Below are 17,439 nucleotides of genomic sequence, written 5' to 3' on the forward strand. Positions count from 1 at the left end.
AAGTCTACATTACTTTAATTAATAAACTCACAGGAGAGTTTTGTCTTTTGCATCAATATTCCGCTTCCGAATGGTAGGAAATAAATCCGGGTTTATGGGATTGTACCTCGGAATATGGGGATACCCTCATAAAATTATTCGCGAGCAAAATTCAACAGTGATAATCAGTTTTCTCCGTAGTACGGAAAAATGCTGATCCTGCTTCCATTGACAAGATCACGTCGAGACACGGGCATAGAACGGCTCCAAGATGTCGGACTCTATTCCGAGCCGGAAAAGGCACCGGAAACCTCACCTCTGGAAAAGCATTGCGGGGCAACGCTGGATTTCGTATGGATATAAGACATCTGGGACTCTACAGCCATGTTATTCGATCAATCGATCTCTAACTAATTAAAAAAAATCATGGCGACAATCACATTGACAGCCAACGAGGTGAGCGCGCAGAGGGGGGACATTGCGACTCGCCTTCTAAATGGCACGCTGCATGCCGAGTACCCGGACATCGACGAGTTCATCACAATTGATCGCCTACTCAAGTCCCATGCATCTCAGCCGGATGAGGCGAAACGGCCACTGATATGCTTCCCAGTCCGGGGACCAGACGACTTTGAAGAGCATACGGCTAGTGACCTCGACCGTCATACAGATACTGCCGTTCGCTATTACATGCAGCAAGGGCTTCCACCCGCGGTAGATAGAATCCATGACTTGTATGTATCGAATTTGGCTGATTATGTTGCTCAGGACCCTAGTCTGGAACAAGCACCTGTTGTTGCTCTTCTTGCCGGATCCAGTTTTGAGGCTGTACTGACCTTCTTGGCGCTAAATCGTCTTGGATATGCTGTCCTCTTTCTGTCAACACGTCTCACAGCTTCCGCGCTTTCACGGCTAATGGATATGGTGAAATCAAACGAATTGATCAATTCAAGCCCGTATCAGCAGACCGTAAACGATATTTGCACGGAGCGTCCTGGTTGTAGAAGCTTCAATCTACTGCAGCGAGAGCACTGGTTCAATAAATCCGTCCAATTACCTCTACTTGAACGACAAGGTGTCAATCCGTCGCGAGAGGGAAACAAGTTTTGCTGGATACTACACTCTTCTGGCAGCACAGGCTTCCCAAAGCCGATCTATCTGACCAACCTCCAGACTCTGGCGAATTTCCGCAAGAGTTTCGGCTTACGCCTCTTTACTATCAGTCCACTCTTTCACTCTCAAGCCCTCATGGAACTAGGACGGGCTATGTATACCAGGGCTCCATCATATCTCGGCAACCATTCTCTGCCAGTGACATATCAAAATCTCCTCGACGCCTTGAAGGCTTCGCAACCAGAGCAATTCACCGCTGTGCCATATGTCATAAATCTCCTAGCAGAAAAGCCCGAGGGTGTTCAGGCGCTTGCCAAACCGAAGATTGTTTTATATGGTGGTTCCAGCTGCCCGGATGACCTTGGGGATCGCCTTGTTGCACAAGGGGTCAATCTGGTTGGCAACTACGGTGCGACAGAAACAGGCCAGATCATGACTTCTTTCCGGCCTCCGGGTGATACTGAGTGGCAGTATATGCGACTACATCGCCCTATGGCAGACCAAACTTTGATGGATGAAATATCGCCAGGGGTTTTTGAATGCGTTGCCCTCGATGGAATGCCGAGTAAGGGCCCATCAAACTCAAAGCCACCTTATAGTGCCAAAAATCCGGAGAACAGTTTCCGGACAGCGGATTTGTTTACAAGACATCCTGATCCGAAAAAGAGCAATTATTACAAGTACTTGAGTCGACTGGATGATAGAATTACGCTAGTCAATGGAGAAAAGGTGCTGCCTATTGCCATTGAAGGCCGAATCAGAGAGGACCCCCTTGTGGGCGAGTGTGTTGTTTTTGGGTTTCAGCGATCAGCACCTGGGGCTTTGATCTTTCGTGCTGCCGACAAGGCGCCAGAGTTGAGTGACGAAGAATTCTTGGCAGCCATCTGGCCATCTGTTGAGGTTGCCAATTCTCGAGCTGAGACATTCTCTCGGATCCCGAAGGAATTGACCGTGGTCAAGAGTGCCGATGTGGCGTACGCAAGAACGGACAAGGGGACGTTCATTCGAGCCCAGGTCTACCAGCAGTTTGCCGACGATATCGAGCAAGTTTACGCCAAATTCGAAAGCAGCCAACAAGGGCAAGGGACTCTAGCGTTGACTGCACCGGAATTAGAAGATTGGCTGCTATCGAGATTTCGCAATGATCTAGGAGTTTCCCTGGCAAGCGCTGAGAGCGACATATTTTCAGCTGGTGTCGACAGCTTGCAGACAATGCAGATGTGGAGGTATATTGTTCGCGACCTTGATCTTGGAGAGCATAGCGACCAAGTGTCGCAAAATATTGTCTTTGAGAAGGGGACCATTGGGGCACTTGCGAAATATCTCTATCAACTACGCACAGGCCAAGAGCTTGAAGAAGAGGATGAGTTACAAGTCATGAAAGAATTGATCGAAAAGTATTCACAATTCACTCAACACTACTCGACGACTACACAGAGCCCTGAGAAAGAAGTCGTGGTCGTGACCGGCGCGACAGGCAACTTGGGGGCTTTTATCGTTGCCAAACTCCTCAAAAAACCGACCGTCTCAGAAGTATGGACACTTGTACGCGCACCTGGACAAGCAGCAGCAGGGGCACGTTTATACAAAGCACTGGCAGACCGAAATATTGCTCTAACTGACGACGAAGCTGCCAAGCTTCAAGCAATTCCAAGTGACTTGTCACAACCCAACCTAGGTCTAGAAAACCACATTATTCAACACTTGTTGTCATCCGTGACAGCAATTATTCACAGCGCCTGGGCAGTCAACTTCAACCTGGGTGTGAGATCCTTTGAGCAGCAGCATATTCGAGGCACCTACAACCTTATCAACTTTTGTTTGCGGTCCAACTTACCAGCTCCCGCGCGGTTCTTCTTCTGCTCCAGTATCAGCGCCGCAAGTGGTACTCCTAAGCCAGCCGTGATACCCGAACAAATAATCGAGAACTTGGGACATGCACAAGGCATGGGATACGGGCGGTCGAAGCTGGTCACGGAACATATCACCCGTAATGCCATGCGTCAAACCGGGATGCACGCGAGAGTGTTGAGGATTGGCCAGCTTGCTGGTGATACCGTTAGCGCACAGTGGAATGACACCGAAGCCGTGGCACTCATGTTTCGCAGTGCGTTGACAACAAATGCACTCCCAGAACTGGATGAGCGAGTGAGCTGGTTGCCTGTTGACCAGTGCGGCCAGGCAGTTGCAGACATGGCCACGAATGCTACCTCGGCCTCTTCAGATGTCGATCTTGTATATCATTTAGTCAACCCACACATGTTCAGCTGGAAACATGACTTGCTCCCGGCTCTTAGAAGGGGCTCGGCCTTGCCAGAGTTTGACATTGTACCACCGCAAAAGTGGCTTGAAAGACTGGCAAACAGTGATCAGAATCCGGAGAAGAACCCGAGCATCAAGCTTATCGATTTCTGGCGATCAAAGTACGCTAGTTATGGTAAGGAGAAGGTCGAGGCCTCGGCAGAACCAGAGAAACGAGAGCCTGCTGCTGGTCTGGCCTTTAAGACGGAACGCACAACCCAAGACTGTCCCTCACTGGCTCTGGTAGAGAATCCCGTTGACCAGGGATTGGCTCAACGGTATATTGAGTCTTGGATGCAGCGTTGGACTAGAAATTAGATGTATTTTCTTGTTAGATTAGACATGACCTTGAAAATAGCACCCATTGTTCTGGAAACAGCACTTCAGTGTTGAGATCCAATATGAATGAAATGAAGAGTGGGTTAGTAGCAACAGTATCTCTCTCGAACTGCCTCGTATACATAGTATTTGCCGCCTTCACTGCCGAAGCAATTGAGTTTTTCTTCCTGTTCTTCAAACGCAAAAAGAGGGCTGTGGCTGTGATTGGCAGGCGACATGAAGTCTAGATCGTAAACTCGGCGCAGACCCGTTTTGGTCCAATCAAGACTTTTTAAGCATTGGCAGTGGGTCGATAAATCCCATTCTGGCCAATGATCAGCTGGCATACGTACCCTTGGGGCTATATTTGGCAGTGATCGGCTATTTTCGGCCAATAGAAGCACGACTCCGGCAATCGTACTTTTTTAGCGCAGCCCGATTGGGCGGGACCCGAGGCTTAGAGGGAGAAGTGGGGCTCAGCCTGCAAAACCAGGCAGAAACAAGGCCTGTTCCAAAGCGCATCGAGGATCCACGAGGACCAAGTGTCCATCCGTAGGAAAAGTCAACCGATTGATGCGATCGAAAAGAAAGAAAAAAACCAATCGTCGACTGGATGAGCAAACAAAAACGTGTGGTTTGTGTTTGAAGCCACTACTGCGCAGCCAAAACGGGCTGTGTTGCGGTGCCGCCAGGTCCCGTCTCGGTCGCAGTGCTAACCGCATTTGGGTGTCCTCACGCTCGCTCCTTCTCGCCCTGATCCATCCCAGACAGACCCTTCAGTCCCTATCACCATAACCACAACCACACCACACCACGCCACGCCATCCTCCCGCCATTACTCCCAACCCTGCGAAAGACAGGCAGCTGTCTTCGCATCTTGAGTCTTTGACCGACAGTCCGGCACTCGTTTGACTCGTTTGAGTAGGCGGGCTGGACACAATCCCGACAGCCCCGAGCCCGCTGGGGCTCGCGAGACGCCATGGCTGAACACGACCATCCACCGCGCGAGAGCACCGATGGCTCGATTCACCAGATATCCGATCTGGTGCCAGCAGATGGCTCGTCATTCCGACCGCCGAACGCTGGCCAACAAATGACAAACCCCAATGTGTTCTCAGACGATTATTCAATCGACTACTCCCCAGACTCGCCTCTCTTCTCCCACCGACGCTCTCTCTCCCTACGTTCCACCAACTCTTCCTCGACCATAGGCCCCAGGCGATCTGATGGAGCCACTGCGACTTCCGACTACAACATGCAGCTGATGCTGTTAGAACAACAGAACAAACGACGTCTGTTGATGGCCCGCCAGCAACTTGGCCAATCCACGAGTCGCCTTTCACTGGCTCAATCTCATGTCTCAACACCTGGAGACGAAATCACCCCAGATCCATTTGCCGATCAGCCGACTTCGTCGCATTCGCAGAACGACATCGATCGTCGCTCAAGCATTCGGAAAGATGTCACGGCTTTCCATCGTCGATCCGCGCTTTCGACCACGTCCACAAGGTCGGGATATCACGACATTCCTAGAGAAATGAGTCCGTATCAAGGTGCAACTGGACCCAGCCACCCATACGGAATGTATCCTCAGATTGGGGTGAGTCGTTCGGCAAGTGTCGCGACGGCATCAACAACGAGACCGGATGCTCCCTTGCAAGGCCCGACTGCTCCGTCCCATCCTTACGGCATGTATCCTCAGAACATAGATTACGAAGAGGATATTGGTGACCGACCAATCCCCATGGGATTTCCCGCCAATGGTATGCAAAATTCGCAGGAGTCAACTCACGCAGATGAAGTGGGTGATATTGTCGGACCAGATGGTCATTTAGAACAGCTACCTCCATACACACGCTATCCGGACGGTATAGTCAGAAGGGCGGGGCGGGGTCCTGCCAGTATTGCAAGTGCCATGCGAGAGCCGAGACAGAGTTACCACGACGAACCTGTGTCGCGTTCGGATGTGTCCTCCCGGACGCTGGTCAATGCCGAATCGTCAGAGCCACTCCGTCCATCTATCGAGCGATCCAGTCGTTCATCCACCGTGATACCATTTGATGAAAAATTACGCCAAAGAGGTCAACGCAGATGCTGTGGTGCTCCACTCTGGCTTCTGGCTATATTAGGTCTAGGAGTTCTGATTGGTGGTTTAATCGGCGGTGTTATTGGGGGTGTTTTAGGCGAACGCGCTGCTGAGCGGCGATCACGAGAAGCTGCGGCTGCCAGGCATTCAGCAACAGCAATATCAAAGCCACCTCCGAGTCCTGCTGTTGTGACCATTACTGAAACCACCGATGTATCCCCATACTCAGTCACTCCCACGGGAATCCCCAGCTTACCCACGGGCAAGTATCAAATTCCTTGGACGGTAAAGAATACATCGAAATTTTGTATTGGCAGCTCCAACGAATTGCAGGCCTGGAGCTGTCATGTTTTCGATCCGCTTGCTATCCAAGTTATGGGATCGATTGAGCAGGGCTCCATGTCGATTGACTCGCCGTCGTTCGACAACAGCCACTTTTCTTACGGAGCTCAACTGCCATTCGACATCAGCCCGCCACAACAAGAGCTCCGGATGATGAAGGACAAAGACGACGTTGGTTTCGGACCTGCCTTGTATTTCACCACCCTGTTCAATAAACTTGTCATTGTCGAAGAACAGCAGATCTCAATGTCGAAGCGGTCCGTTGATGACGATTTTCTCAACAATGGATGGATCCAACAATCGAACAGCGCTTCTCCGGGGGACAAGCCGTGGTACTGTTGGTGGAATCAGACCCAAATTGAAATTTTTATTTACGTCAACGAGACCCAGGGTGAAGGCACCACATCGCCTGCTGCTCCCGGAGCCGTAACCACCACCGCACCACAGTCAACAACCACGTCAGGACCCCAGAAGCGAAGTTTATTTGGTCGGAAGAACGTGATTCCAGAAAACTACCCGAGGAGGACCAAAATCAAGGAGAACCGGGTCATTCCAGATGCACCGCAGGCCTATTGTCAACAAATGCAAGTCAACCCAGACAACTCGATCACTCCTATCCCCAATAACCTCGTTGAAATCAACGAGAGCAAATCCAATGCCGGGTCTTCTAAGAGAGACAAGCTCTACGCGCGTGGAGATTATCAAAGTCCATGCTACTGCGAATGGCTGAATGCATGATTTAGCGTTTCCTAACCTTGGGCTTTTCCGGCGTTCACTTCTGGCTTCCTTATGTGGTACGAATACATTCTCAATTACGATTCCCCGTGGGCCGTTCGACATTCTTGACATTTTGGACATTATTGGGTGTATATTTTTCGTTTTTTGACCGACTATAAGCATGTATTTTCTCTCTTTTTTCCCTATCTTCTTGAAGATATGTTTTCGGCGTTTTGAAAAAACTTCTTTTTTTCACTTTCCTGTTATATTGAAAGGCGACCTGCTATATGGGCTTCCTATTGGTGGCGTTGAAGGAAATACCGGGGGAAAGACCACCTGAGTATATTATTTCTGTATGTATCGTGAAATAATACCAATATTTTTTATTTGCTATCTCTACTGAAGTTGTTTGTTCCGTTGGCTTAGGGCACGTAGAGATGTTGATGACAAGATTCAACGTCATTGCCATCGCCAGCCTGCTATCAACCTCATCAATTCTTGTTAAAATGCACTAAATTGAAGATTTGAACTGAGATGAATTTGCTTGTCGCATTCCATGTCACGTTTTTGCCAACTTTTTACATTGAATACTTAGTGTTTCTGGTTCCAACATGGGTGTTTTCAAATCTAATCCCGCATCGACGTCAGATACATACAACAGCTTTGCCACCACCAATCGCTTCAGGGGGCAAACCTCGCAGTGAATTTCTTCCTGTTCTCGATACTCTGTAGGAGAAACTCAAGCTCAGCACCAAGAGAGAAAAAAATTAACTTTCGTTTATTAAATAATTTGTCTTTTATCAGCTATGATGCATCCGATTCTTGGCCTCTCCCGGTTGGGCTTGGCTACTTCTTCTTCTACTACTGCTGTTGCTGCTACTGCTGGCCGTCGAATCTCAAGTCTAACGAGATTGAACCCCCTCCTCTCTACGGTACGTGTGGACCGTTATGGAGGGGGAATTTCGCAGACACGTCCAATATCGTTTGGCCGTGATGGTAACTACAAAGAGAAGAAGCATGGAAATGACGATTTGCCTGCTTCTGCCCAGACTCGTGAGCTGGAGCATCCCGGTTAGCTCTCTTGCTTTTTTTTTTCCTTTTTCTTTCTTTCTTCTTTCTTTCTTTCTTTAGGAAAAAAGAAATGGAAGAAAAAAAACGTGGTTAACAAAAGAACAAAGGCCCCCCACCGCCAAATACCAGCGAAATATCACCAAACACGGGCGCCACCCTGCGAAGCGAACAGCAGGTCGATCCGGATCTAGTCCGGCGTGCGGAGCGTACGCACCGGCATCAGGAACAGCAAAAGCAGCAGCAGCAGCAGCAGCAGCATCAGCAGCAAGAAAGTGAGAAAGAAAGAGCCAGACAGGATGTGTCTACGGGGGCAAGACCGACGATGAAAGGTGGGTATGTGAAAGATAGTATGCCGGAGGGAGTCAGGCGACATAATGAGGAGATGGCAAGGAGATATGATCGTGCGTATAATCAGATTGGGGATGAGAGTGGTGTGAGTAAAGGGTTTTGGCAGAAGGATGAAGAGTTGGCTGGAGAGAGAGGTTGAAGTGAGGGGTAGATGGTTCTGATTGAAAAGCTGGATGAAATTGTATAATTCTGTATGCTATTTGTTTTATCTACGTGCACTTGAATGGTACTATTGGTTATCGCTATGATTGGAGAAGAGGTGTGTTTTCACTTGGTGGCTCTTCCTCTCCTGGAGGCGACGACGGCGACTGCTCGACTGTTTCATCGGTAGCATTGATAGGCCCATTGATAATATCCTTCTTCGGTCCCAAATACTCAAAGTAAATGCCCATGACAAGGAGCGAACCTTGCAACAGAGCCGTCACAACATAGACCCCCCACGCACTCCACCCTTCGACACCCAATCTCTGCGCCAGACTGGCTGCCCAAACCAGACTTCCCGGGGTTTGGATACACATCATCGGAATACTCAGACTACCCACTTTTTGTAACCGGAATGTCGTCCAGATTTGGGGAAAGTATTGGATGGATGCGAGGACAGCGGACATGATGCCCAAGACGTTCGCCCATGCTTGGAGGTGACCTGGCTGTGTGGCCGCGATGACGATGGATGCAACCAAGATTACGGCGGCATGAATAACGCTGATTATAGTCACGATAACGGCCGTGCGGTAGGTCGGTTGATCATCCTGGGTTTGTTCGGCGGATGCTGAGTTTGTAGGATCCGTTACCGAAGTTGCACGCGGAAAGTAAATGAGAAATAAAAGCAGTCTGTCATTTGAAAAAAATCGTTAGGTTGTGAGGTCACTTCGCACGAGGCATGCGGAAATGGGGAGCAACATACATCACACAAAAACAGGTACACTGGACCCCAACTTGGAATATGCCCAACAAGCCAGCAAAGCACGAAACGCCGGAGATCTCCCGACAACAGGCCACATCCTGGGCGCTTCGTGGGAGGACCAGGATATTCGCAAACGCAGACGTTCCGGATGTTGTTCCCAGTAGGACGAAGAACGGCGAGATTCCAAAAGAGCTTCGCAGCTGGATAATACGGATGTGCTGGGGGAGGTATGATACGAGGATTCCAATTAGGATGAGACTTTTGGCTCTGCTGTCAGTGTTTCCATCTCCTATGGATGGGGAGAGCTATACGACTCACAGAGATAGGGCGAAGTTGAAGCTGATGCCGTGGGGCAGGACTAGTTCCCGGCACTGCGGGGACACCGAGTCCATGCTGAGAGACCAGACTCGGTTCTGTGGCGGCTGGCTTTATACGGATTTCAAATTAAATGAGTGTCGGACGCAGGCTGTTGTTGAAATAAGGGGAGCTCGGGCTGATAAACATTAAGATAAGATCAACGATCGTCATCGTCGTCACCTTCCCGCATCCCGTGACAAACACGTATCTTGGCACTAGTCTGTCATGTGTTTGAATTGAAACAATATAGAGGTAGTTTTCTTTTTTTTTTCTTTTTTCAGGTTTAAAGATACAAACTAATTAAAATATCTTTTTTTTCAAAAAAAAATCCTTAACGGCATTGTACATACAATGTCATATTGTACAATTACGAAGGTCTAAAGTGGGGCTTTAAATATAGATATCATTGGTTTGATAGACGGGCACTAGCAAAGGCGACCCATAGAGATCAAGAACGCACTCTATAAAGATGGAAAGTGGGTTTACATTTTTCCTTGGGTAAATAAGAATATCTCCAAATAGTATAAAAGCTACTTCTAGTTTAAATCTAACTCTAAAACAATTTTTAATCACTCTGACAATTTACCATATATTTTTTTAGTATTCATGCTAATTTTCACCAGGGCGCGGTGTTGACACTCTCTTGAATACATATATACATCGCTAATGATAGACAATTAGAACATTATTAATTTATGTACAGGAAAAATAGTATAATCAGTATGTATATATTTCCAAACTCAATTTATTTTCAATATGCTCCTTAAAACTATTACCAACCAATATCCGCTGTCTCATAAAGTCTGGTATACATGGTTGACGGTCTAGACCATGTTGGTGTGGGTCATTAACGTTTAAGGTATACAGCTTCGTAAACATGAGTTCAACATGTTTGCTTTGCACCAGTTGACAGAAGTAGAAAATTCTTAGCAGAAAGAGATAAAATTAGTAACAGTTAAACAGCTTTTAGAAGATAGAAACTTAATGTTTTTTTGTAGGGAAACATTCAACAATCCTTGACTGCTCACTATGGCACGAAAGAGAAGAGCGCAGAACCAGCACATATAGACATGTCCATGCGATACATACATACAGTACATACGATGATATACTTGGTACATATTATGGAGAATGCACAAACGTCATGCAGCAAGCGCAGCACGAGCAGCCAAGAACGGCGGGTCGAGTGCAGCTCTCCCCGGCTGACGTCACCGCTCATCATCATCCCTCGCGTCGTGTATATTTTCTGCACCTGCCGCACTCGCTCTTTCTCCTCTGCCACGCCCCATCGTGCTTGATAACCTGTGAGTGCATATTCTTCGTCTTCTTTTTATCTCTCGTTGATATACTGATTCGTGCTTCAGTTAACCTCCTCTCGCGTGACACTCAAAGATACTTCAATATGAGATTTAATTGGACCGCCAGCCTCTTGGTCGTTCTGGCAACTTCTGAAGCCGTTGGTGCCAGCACATGGTTTGGCAAAACTGGTATTTAGAAAATCCATTCATTGCAACTCTCCCAATTGCATAACTCTGACCAATCCTTTAGCTTACAACAGGTGGCATGAAACCGAGCTTGAGCGATGGCTTTCTGATCACGGTATGTTGCAGCTTTCCCTTTGTCAGTGTATCTGTGGCTAATTCATCTACAGACATTCCATATCCAACGCCTGCAGACCGCAAGGATCTTGAAAAGATTGTCAAGGCCAACTGGAACGCCAAAGTGCAGGTTCCCCTAGCCCAGACTTCGGAGTCGACTTCCGATCACCTGAGCAACGTGAAGGAGTGGATTTTTGATAGGTACGTCGCAATGGAGCTTCTCTCATAAGATCTACTCAATTAACAACGTTTCTAGCTGGTCCGACTCCCAGCTCAAGTCTTTCCTGGACAGGCATGGTATTCCTGCTCCTCAGCCACGCAAGCGCGACACGCTTCTCCGTGCCGCCCGCGAAAACTACGAAACTGTCGCGAAGAAGCTCGGCGAAACCGCTGCGTATCCTGGTAATTGGCTGTACGAGCACTGGTCCGAATCTGACCTCAAGGAATGGCTTGACATACACGGCTGGCCTGTGCCTCAGCCCTCCACCCGTGACCGCCTCGTTGCTGCTGTTCGTCGCCAGTCTCGTCTTTCGAGCCTCGCTTCACAGCAAGCTGCCGCGTCTGCTTCTTCCTCTGCGGAGGCTGCTCAGTCGTCCCTCAGTGAAGCACTGTTCAACGCATGGTCTGACTCTGAGCTGAAAAAATTCCTGGATGAACATGATATCAAGGTCCCTCAAGGATCTAAACGAAATGAACTGATTGCTCTCGCTCGGAAGCACCGCAAGCACCTTGTCGATGAAGTTTCTTCGTTATCTACGTCCGCAGCTAGCGCTTTCGGTGCTGCTACCTCCAAGGCTGGCAACGAATGGGCTCGTGCCACTGACGATGCTCAGCTTAAGACCGAGGATGCATTTGACACTGTCGTAGCTGGGTGGTCCAACTCTCGGTTGAAGGCATATCTTGATGCTCGCGGAATCCCTGTTCCCCAAACCAGCAAACGAGACGACCTTCTTGCCAAGGTCCGACTCCACAAGCACAAGGCTGCTACAGGCTACAGTGCTTCGACCTTTGATACATGGACCACTGAAAACCTGCAGTGCGTTGCCACATTACCATTTGCCTTGTCACTTAATTACATTGCTGACGTCATTACAGAAAATATCTCGCTTCTGCCAACAACAAAGCTGCTAAGAAAGCAGACGTGTCCCGCCAAGAACTCTTGAAACTCGCCCAAGAACAATACGCCAAGGCATCCAAGGCTGGCGGTGATCAATATGCCTCTGTAACTTCATACCTCTCTCAGAGCACCGCAGCGACTAAAAAGGACACCTTTGATCACTGGTCTGAGTCTGACTTGAAGAAATTGCTCGACTCGTACGGCATCTCAACCTACCAGGGCTCCACGTTGAATGAAATCCGCGCTGCGGCCCGTCGTAACGCTCAGTATTTCCAATATGGAACCACCTCTCCCTCAGAAACGATCCTGGCCCGTATTCAGGAGGGTGCCTCCTGGCTCCTTGATCAGTTGAAGTTTGGTGCTTCTAGTGGTCGCGAGCAAGGCCACGAGGCTGCCGAGTCGGCCAGGTCCAAGGCCGCCGAGGCGACCGGCAAGATTCGCTCGGAGTTGTAACCTGCTTTTCAATCTTGACTGCGTTGCCGGAAATAATAAAAACGTGGCAAAAGGAGAGAAAGTGCATGTTGAACGATAATCTCACGAATACGATGACCTTGGGGTTTGGCGTTTGTTCATAATTGTCGTGTGATTTTCCTTTTTAAGTGTTTACATTTGCTTCTGCTTTCTCTTTTTTAAAATAGCGAAGTGTATTTGGATGACTAGAAAATGTATTTAACAAAGGATTCATGGAAAATAATCGTAGTCATACTACATTCTAAATGAGTAACGCCTGGGTTCATTCTCAATTGGATGGATGCACGAATACGAATATTGAATGCGACAAGATATCGTGTGATAGTTTAAATGTTAAGGGGGATGGATAATCTAACATCATAAACTAGAGGCTAAAGTTGCTTCATTTTCGATCGTCAAATACGTCAAGTAAATTTCATAGCCAGCAACCAAGAAACCGACCTTGCATGAAAAAAAAAAAAGGTAAATAGACCAGTCTTTTATGCCAAAACTCGAAAGCAGCAATTAATGCGTTTGAAGAAGTCATAGCCACAAAAAAAATCAACATTTCTTTATAGATCGCTTAGCCGAAAGCCGGAAAAACAACAGTATGTAGAGTCGTAGATCGGAGCATGGTATTTTTTTTTCAAGCCTTGGGAGCCTCAGGGTCACCTTCAGCCACGAGCTTTCCGACAATCAGATATTTCTCGGAGAAACGCTCCTCCCATCCTTGAAGGTTCTCCAGCTGCTCGCCGTCGAGATCTTTGAGGTCGTCGAGCGGGCCTTTCAAGTCCTCGGTGAGCATTTCCTTGTCGAAGCTCTGGTGAGCAAGGCCGCGAGAAGCGTCGCGGCCGGCAAAGTTTTCGTATGGACCACCCTGTATCAATGGCGAATTGAATTAATACGCTTTCAACTCCGGGTTATATTATTATGAGGACATACCGGTCCGTAGAAGTTGCGACCCGAGGTCACGTCAAACACTCGGCCGCGAACAGCCAAATAGACGGGCGCGCCATCAATGCCATTGAAGGGCAACAGTGTTGAGGGTGTAAAGGTGCGGAACACGACCGGCGCGGGACCCTTGGGCAGGCTCACGGCGGCCGTGGGTCGGAACTGCAGGTAGACGACGACGATGAAGAGGGACAGGAGGATCAGATTGATGGGTGTGGCGATGGGCATGCTTAAAAACAAGATTAGCTGAGAGCTCATTGCTTTTGCGATGCGGAATAAGATAGATGCTAGTACTCACGCCTCAGCCGGTGGTGGAATGTCGGCGAATTCTGGGGTTGCCAGGTCTGTGTCAGCATCATGACGGGTGCGGGTGCAAAGGTCGAGGTCGAGAGATACCTGAGTCCATGGTGTTGCAGCTACTGCGTTCTAAGCACTTTTGACAGGGAAAGGTTGTTCGGTCGAGATGATCTGAAGCTTGATGGCTGATTGATAGATACTAAAACGACCCAAGCTCCGAGCCGACGATTCCGTCATGATTCCATAGCCGTCTGCCGCTAACCCAATCGGGCGGACATGAATCATGCTGATCATTCGATGATTATGATTATTATTTAATTTTGCTAGTCTTAGGTTGATTTTTATTTTATTTCTCGAGTGGCTATGCTGACGACGCAATCTACTGTCATTCTTTGTTTTTGATCACGCTGTTTGGTCACGTGACCTGTCTTTTTATAGAAAGATGTATACAACATCGATTTACTGGCCAACACCTGTTCAATAATTCATTCTGTTACTGGCACATCCTCACAAAAACATCTACTAATAGTATCCCCTATCTGGAGCTCTTCGAACACAAAAAGCCGATTTGACAACTAAGCGCTTCAGGCTCCAATTCAGCCCGCGCAAATTGACTTTGCGATAGGATCGTTGGGGGCCTTGCATCCTTTGTTGCGTTCTCGTGTTTATATCCGGGACAAAAGGACAAAAGGCATTATCCGTGCGGGCTGCTATTGGCCTGGGTTGAGTAGTAATTAAACAACGGTCAGCACACGAACGGTTGACGTTATAAATAGCACAGTGGCCCACGATATGAGGCTCCAGATCCATTGCTGTCTTTCGGCCGTTGTTGGCTTTGTCGGTGGACAGTGACAAAGGAAAGAGAAGCAGCAGCAGCAGTGGTCTAGAGTCCAGACGATGGTACCTAAAAAAAGGGGAAAATCGGAGAGTAAATAATTATAGTGTTTAGTGTTTATTGATAATCATATGAAGTCTGTCTTCTATTCCTGGGCGCAACCTGAAACGTCACCTTCCCGGCTGGCTCCACTGGCCACTTAATCAAACCCGCCCCCGCTCACCCAACTCCGCCCACCCTGAACGCTTGCGTCTGTGTCTGTTTCTGTTGTTGTTTTGTTGTTTGCTTCGTGGCCTGTGGCTCTCGTCGACAGATAAATGTTGGCTGACCGCGCCCTCGTACATGTCGCGCTGCGCCATCAGCCTTATCGCTGTCCCAAGGAATAGATGAGATAATTCCCCTCTCTTAGTCACCAGTCGATCATCCAGGAAACAAGAAACAAGAAACAAACAGCCTCAATGTGGGCAAAGAGGAACAAAGGCCGCGGTGACCACGGCGTCGGCGGCCCTTCTATCGACCGTTCTGTGCTGGAGACGTCCTCGCAAGTTTCACTTGCGCTCAAGAACGTCTCCAAAGACCTGCCAGCCTTGCCAAGGTAATACTAATGAATGGAGGATTCGAGATTTGAGTGTGTATACTAAGATGTTGACACAGTGAAACCCCTGAAACTTCTCCTGAAGCTGGCCCTGCGCCCCTCGCCTCCCAGATTCACGCCTACCAGGACTATTCTCAGTATGCCGAAGACGATCCAGGCATTTCCCCTCCCGACTCGCCCGTCGACGTGACTGGAACACGCCCGTACTCGAGTCATGATGTTTCCCCAATTGAAAATGACGTCGGCCACTTTTTCCCCGCCAAGAAGCCGAGTCAGATCCCTGTGCCTCGCAGATACAGCCAGGGCAACACGCTCGATGAGAGTGGTCGTGAATCACCGGCCGAGCTGAAACCAATCATATACAAGGAAAGCACCCAGCAAGTAACCGTCGGTAGCCCTGCTCTGCCCCATTCGGTCAAGCCAAAGTCGAAACAACACCAGCATGCGGCAAGCCTGCTTCAGTCGGGAAGAGAGAAGCTCCAGATCTTTTCCAAGACGTGGGATCAGAAACAGCAACCCGGTCAGCAACCCGGTCAGCGGCCGCGTGAACAATGGAAGGGAGCTAGTGGACGTACTCCTTTGATGGGCCCCATCGAAACAAATAAGAAAGCCCCGTCTCGTTCTAACTCGCCCCATGTGGGCCATGATTTTGTCGATTACGGTCCAAACACATACACAGTAACTACCATCACTGCAGGCAACTCCTCAGATGAGAAGCCTCGCAAGAAATCACGCCACCCGAAAACAAAACGCCAATCTCGGGATCTCTTCTCAAGCAAATCAAGTCTCGCTCTGCCTATTAGCGGTGAGGGATCCGATACTCCTGATAAAGTCAAAGAAGACGGTGTTCAGACTCCTACAGTCGACAAGCTGACACCCCTCGAAAATACAACCGACTTTTCGACTGTGTTTCAGAAGCTGGATCTCATCAATGAGCCGCAGAGTCGTTTTAGTGCTTCAACCTATGACCCAACCGAACTTGCCACTACTCCTCCAGGCAGTGCTGGTTCTGACAGTCCGCCTGGAGCAAATCTTCCTCCATCGCCCATCATGACAAGGCGCCGACCGGTCCCCGGCTATGCAACTTCAATCAAGAGCACCAAGAGAAAGCCAGTCGGAGCAGATACGCCACCTCCTGACATCGATCTCAAGGATTTGTCGCCCCAAGACCGCGCGCAATACCGTATAAGCAGCTTACGGACCCGAAGCAGCGAGCTTTCAAAACGCAAGACAAGTGTCAAGACCATGCTGCATGAACTAACCCAGGTGATCCAGCCGAGCTCGATTGCGTACGACATGGCCACCCGTGACGAAGTGAAAAAGTCTGTCACGTCGCTAAACAACGAGCTTGCCGAGATCACCAAGGAAGAGCATGACCTAGGCGTAAAGCTGAGCCGTGCTTATAGAAAGCTCGACAGTGCGGACTTTTACGAGCACAGCAGTTTGTGGGTGAAGAGCATCGATCGGTAAACCTTTCTTCTTTCATTTTCTATAGTTCAATTTTGTATGTACAGTTCTAGCATGTTTGTTATGACCCTCAGCTTTGTCCGAGGTTAAACTGGGGCGCATGAATTTGTGACAAGCTCTGCTGGCTGCAGAGTCCCTCGAGCGTGGTGTTGTGAGTTATGATACCCTGTGATTTGTGATTGGAAACTTGAAAACCATTATTGTATTTGGACACTTGCGACATTGTATATGTACGTTACTTAATAGCAAAGATCTGCCTAAGTATACAAGCCGCAAAACGAAAAAAAATATAATATCGTTAAAAACCCGAAGCACTTCCAGTATCAATCGTGCTATCCTAATTCATGACTCGTCAATATTCCGAACGCCGGGCGGTAAATTGTCCTTGGTGTGATTTATATCGAAGTCGAAGTCGAGGTCGAGGTCGAGACCGAAGGCGCGAGGAAACGAAGACTCCTGTCGTAGTTCATTTATTTCTTGCCGGATTTCTTGATGCCTTGAGATCCGGTGTTCAGCGGGCCTTTGCCTTTGGCCTTGTCCAGCAGATCCTTCTTGGCCTTGGCCTCTGTTCGAAAAGCATAATCAGTAGCCAT

The 17,439-nt window shown here is 48.7% G+C and overlaps 5 protein-coding genes across 5 annotated transcripts; 3 read left to right on the forward strand and 2 right to left on the reverse strand.

Moving 5' to 3' along the window:
* Positions 1-405: 405 nt before the first annotated feature.
* TRUGW13939_04352 (uncharacterized protein) lies at positions 406-8,414 on the forward strand (the record flags this gene model as incomplete). Its single annotated transcript, XM_035487529.1, has 4 exons — positions 406-3,694; positions 4,686-6,845; positions 7,661-7,927; positions 8,035-8,414. The coding sequence occupies 4 exons, from the start codon at positions 406-408 to the stop codon at positions 8,412-8,414; spliced, it is 6,096 nt and encodes a 2,031-aa protein (XP_035343422.1).
* Positions 8,415-8,517: 103 nt separating this feature from the next.
* Positions 8,518-9,571, reverse strand: TRUGW13939_04353 (uncharacterized protein; the record flags this gene model as incomplete). The annotated part of the gene is made up of 3 exons (XM_035487530.1): positions 8,518-9,106; positions 9,180-9,446; positions 9,498-9,571. The coding sequence occupies 3 exons, from the start codon at positions 9,569-9,571 to the stop codon at positions 8,518-8,520; spliced, it is 930 nt and encodes a 309-aa protein (XP_035343423.1).
* Positions 9,572-10,938: 1,367 nt separating this feature from the next.
* Positions 10,939-12,704, forward strand: TRUGW13939_04354 (uncharacterized protein; the record flags this gene model as incomplete). The annotated part of the gene is made up of 5 exons (XM_035487531.1): positions 10,939-11,023; positions 11,085-11,135; positions 11,188-11,335; positions 11,391-12,170; positions 12,230-12,704. 5 exons carry the CDS (start codon positions 10,939-10,941, stop codon positions 12,702-12,704), a joined length of 1,539 nt encoding a protein of 512 aa, XP_035343424.1.
* Positions 12,705-13,347: 643 nt separating this feature from the next.
* TRUGW13939_04355 (uncharacterized protein) lies at positions 13,348-14,058 on the reverse strand (the record flags this gene model as incomplete). Its single annotated transcript, XM_035487532.1, has 4 exons — positions 13,348-13,578; positions 13,644-13,881; positions 13,951-13,996; positions 14,049-14,058. The coding sequence occupies 4 exons, from the start codon at positions 14,056-14,058 to the stop codon at positions 13,348-13,350; spliced, it is 525 nt and encodes a 174-aa protein (XP_035343425.1).
* A 1,184-nt stretch (positions 14,059-15,242) lies between these two features.
* On the forward strand, positions 15,243-16,849 carry TRUGW13939_04356 (uncharacterized protein; the record flags this gene model as incomplete). The annotated part of the gene is made up of 2 exons (XM_035487533.1): positions 15,243-15,379; positions 15,439-16,849. 2 exons carry the CDS (start codon positions 15,243-15,245, stop codon positions 16,847-16,849), a joined length of 1,548 nt encoding a protein of 515 aa, XP_035343426.1.
* Positions 16,850-17,439: the final 590 nt, after the last annotated feature.

The sequence above is a fragment of the Talaromyces rugulosus genome, chromosome II (genome assembly GCF_013368755.1).
Source record: "Talaromyces rugulosus chromosome II, complete sequence".
NCBI classification, from domain to species: domain Eukaryota; kingdom Fungi; phylum Ascomycota; class Eurotiomycetes; order Eurotiales; family Trichocomaceae; genus Talaromyces; species Talaromyces rugulosus.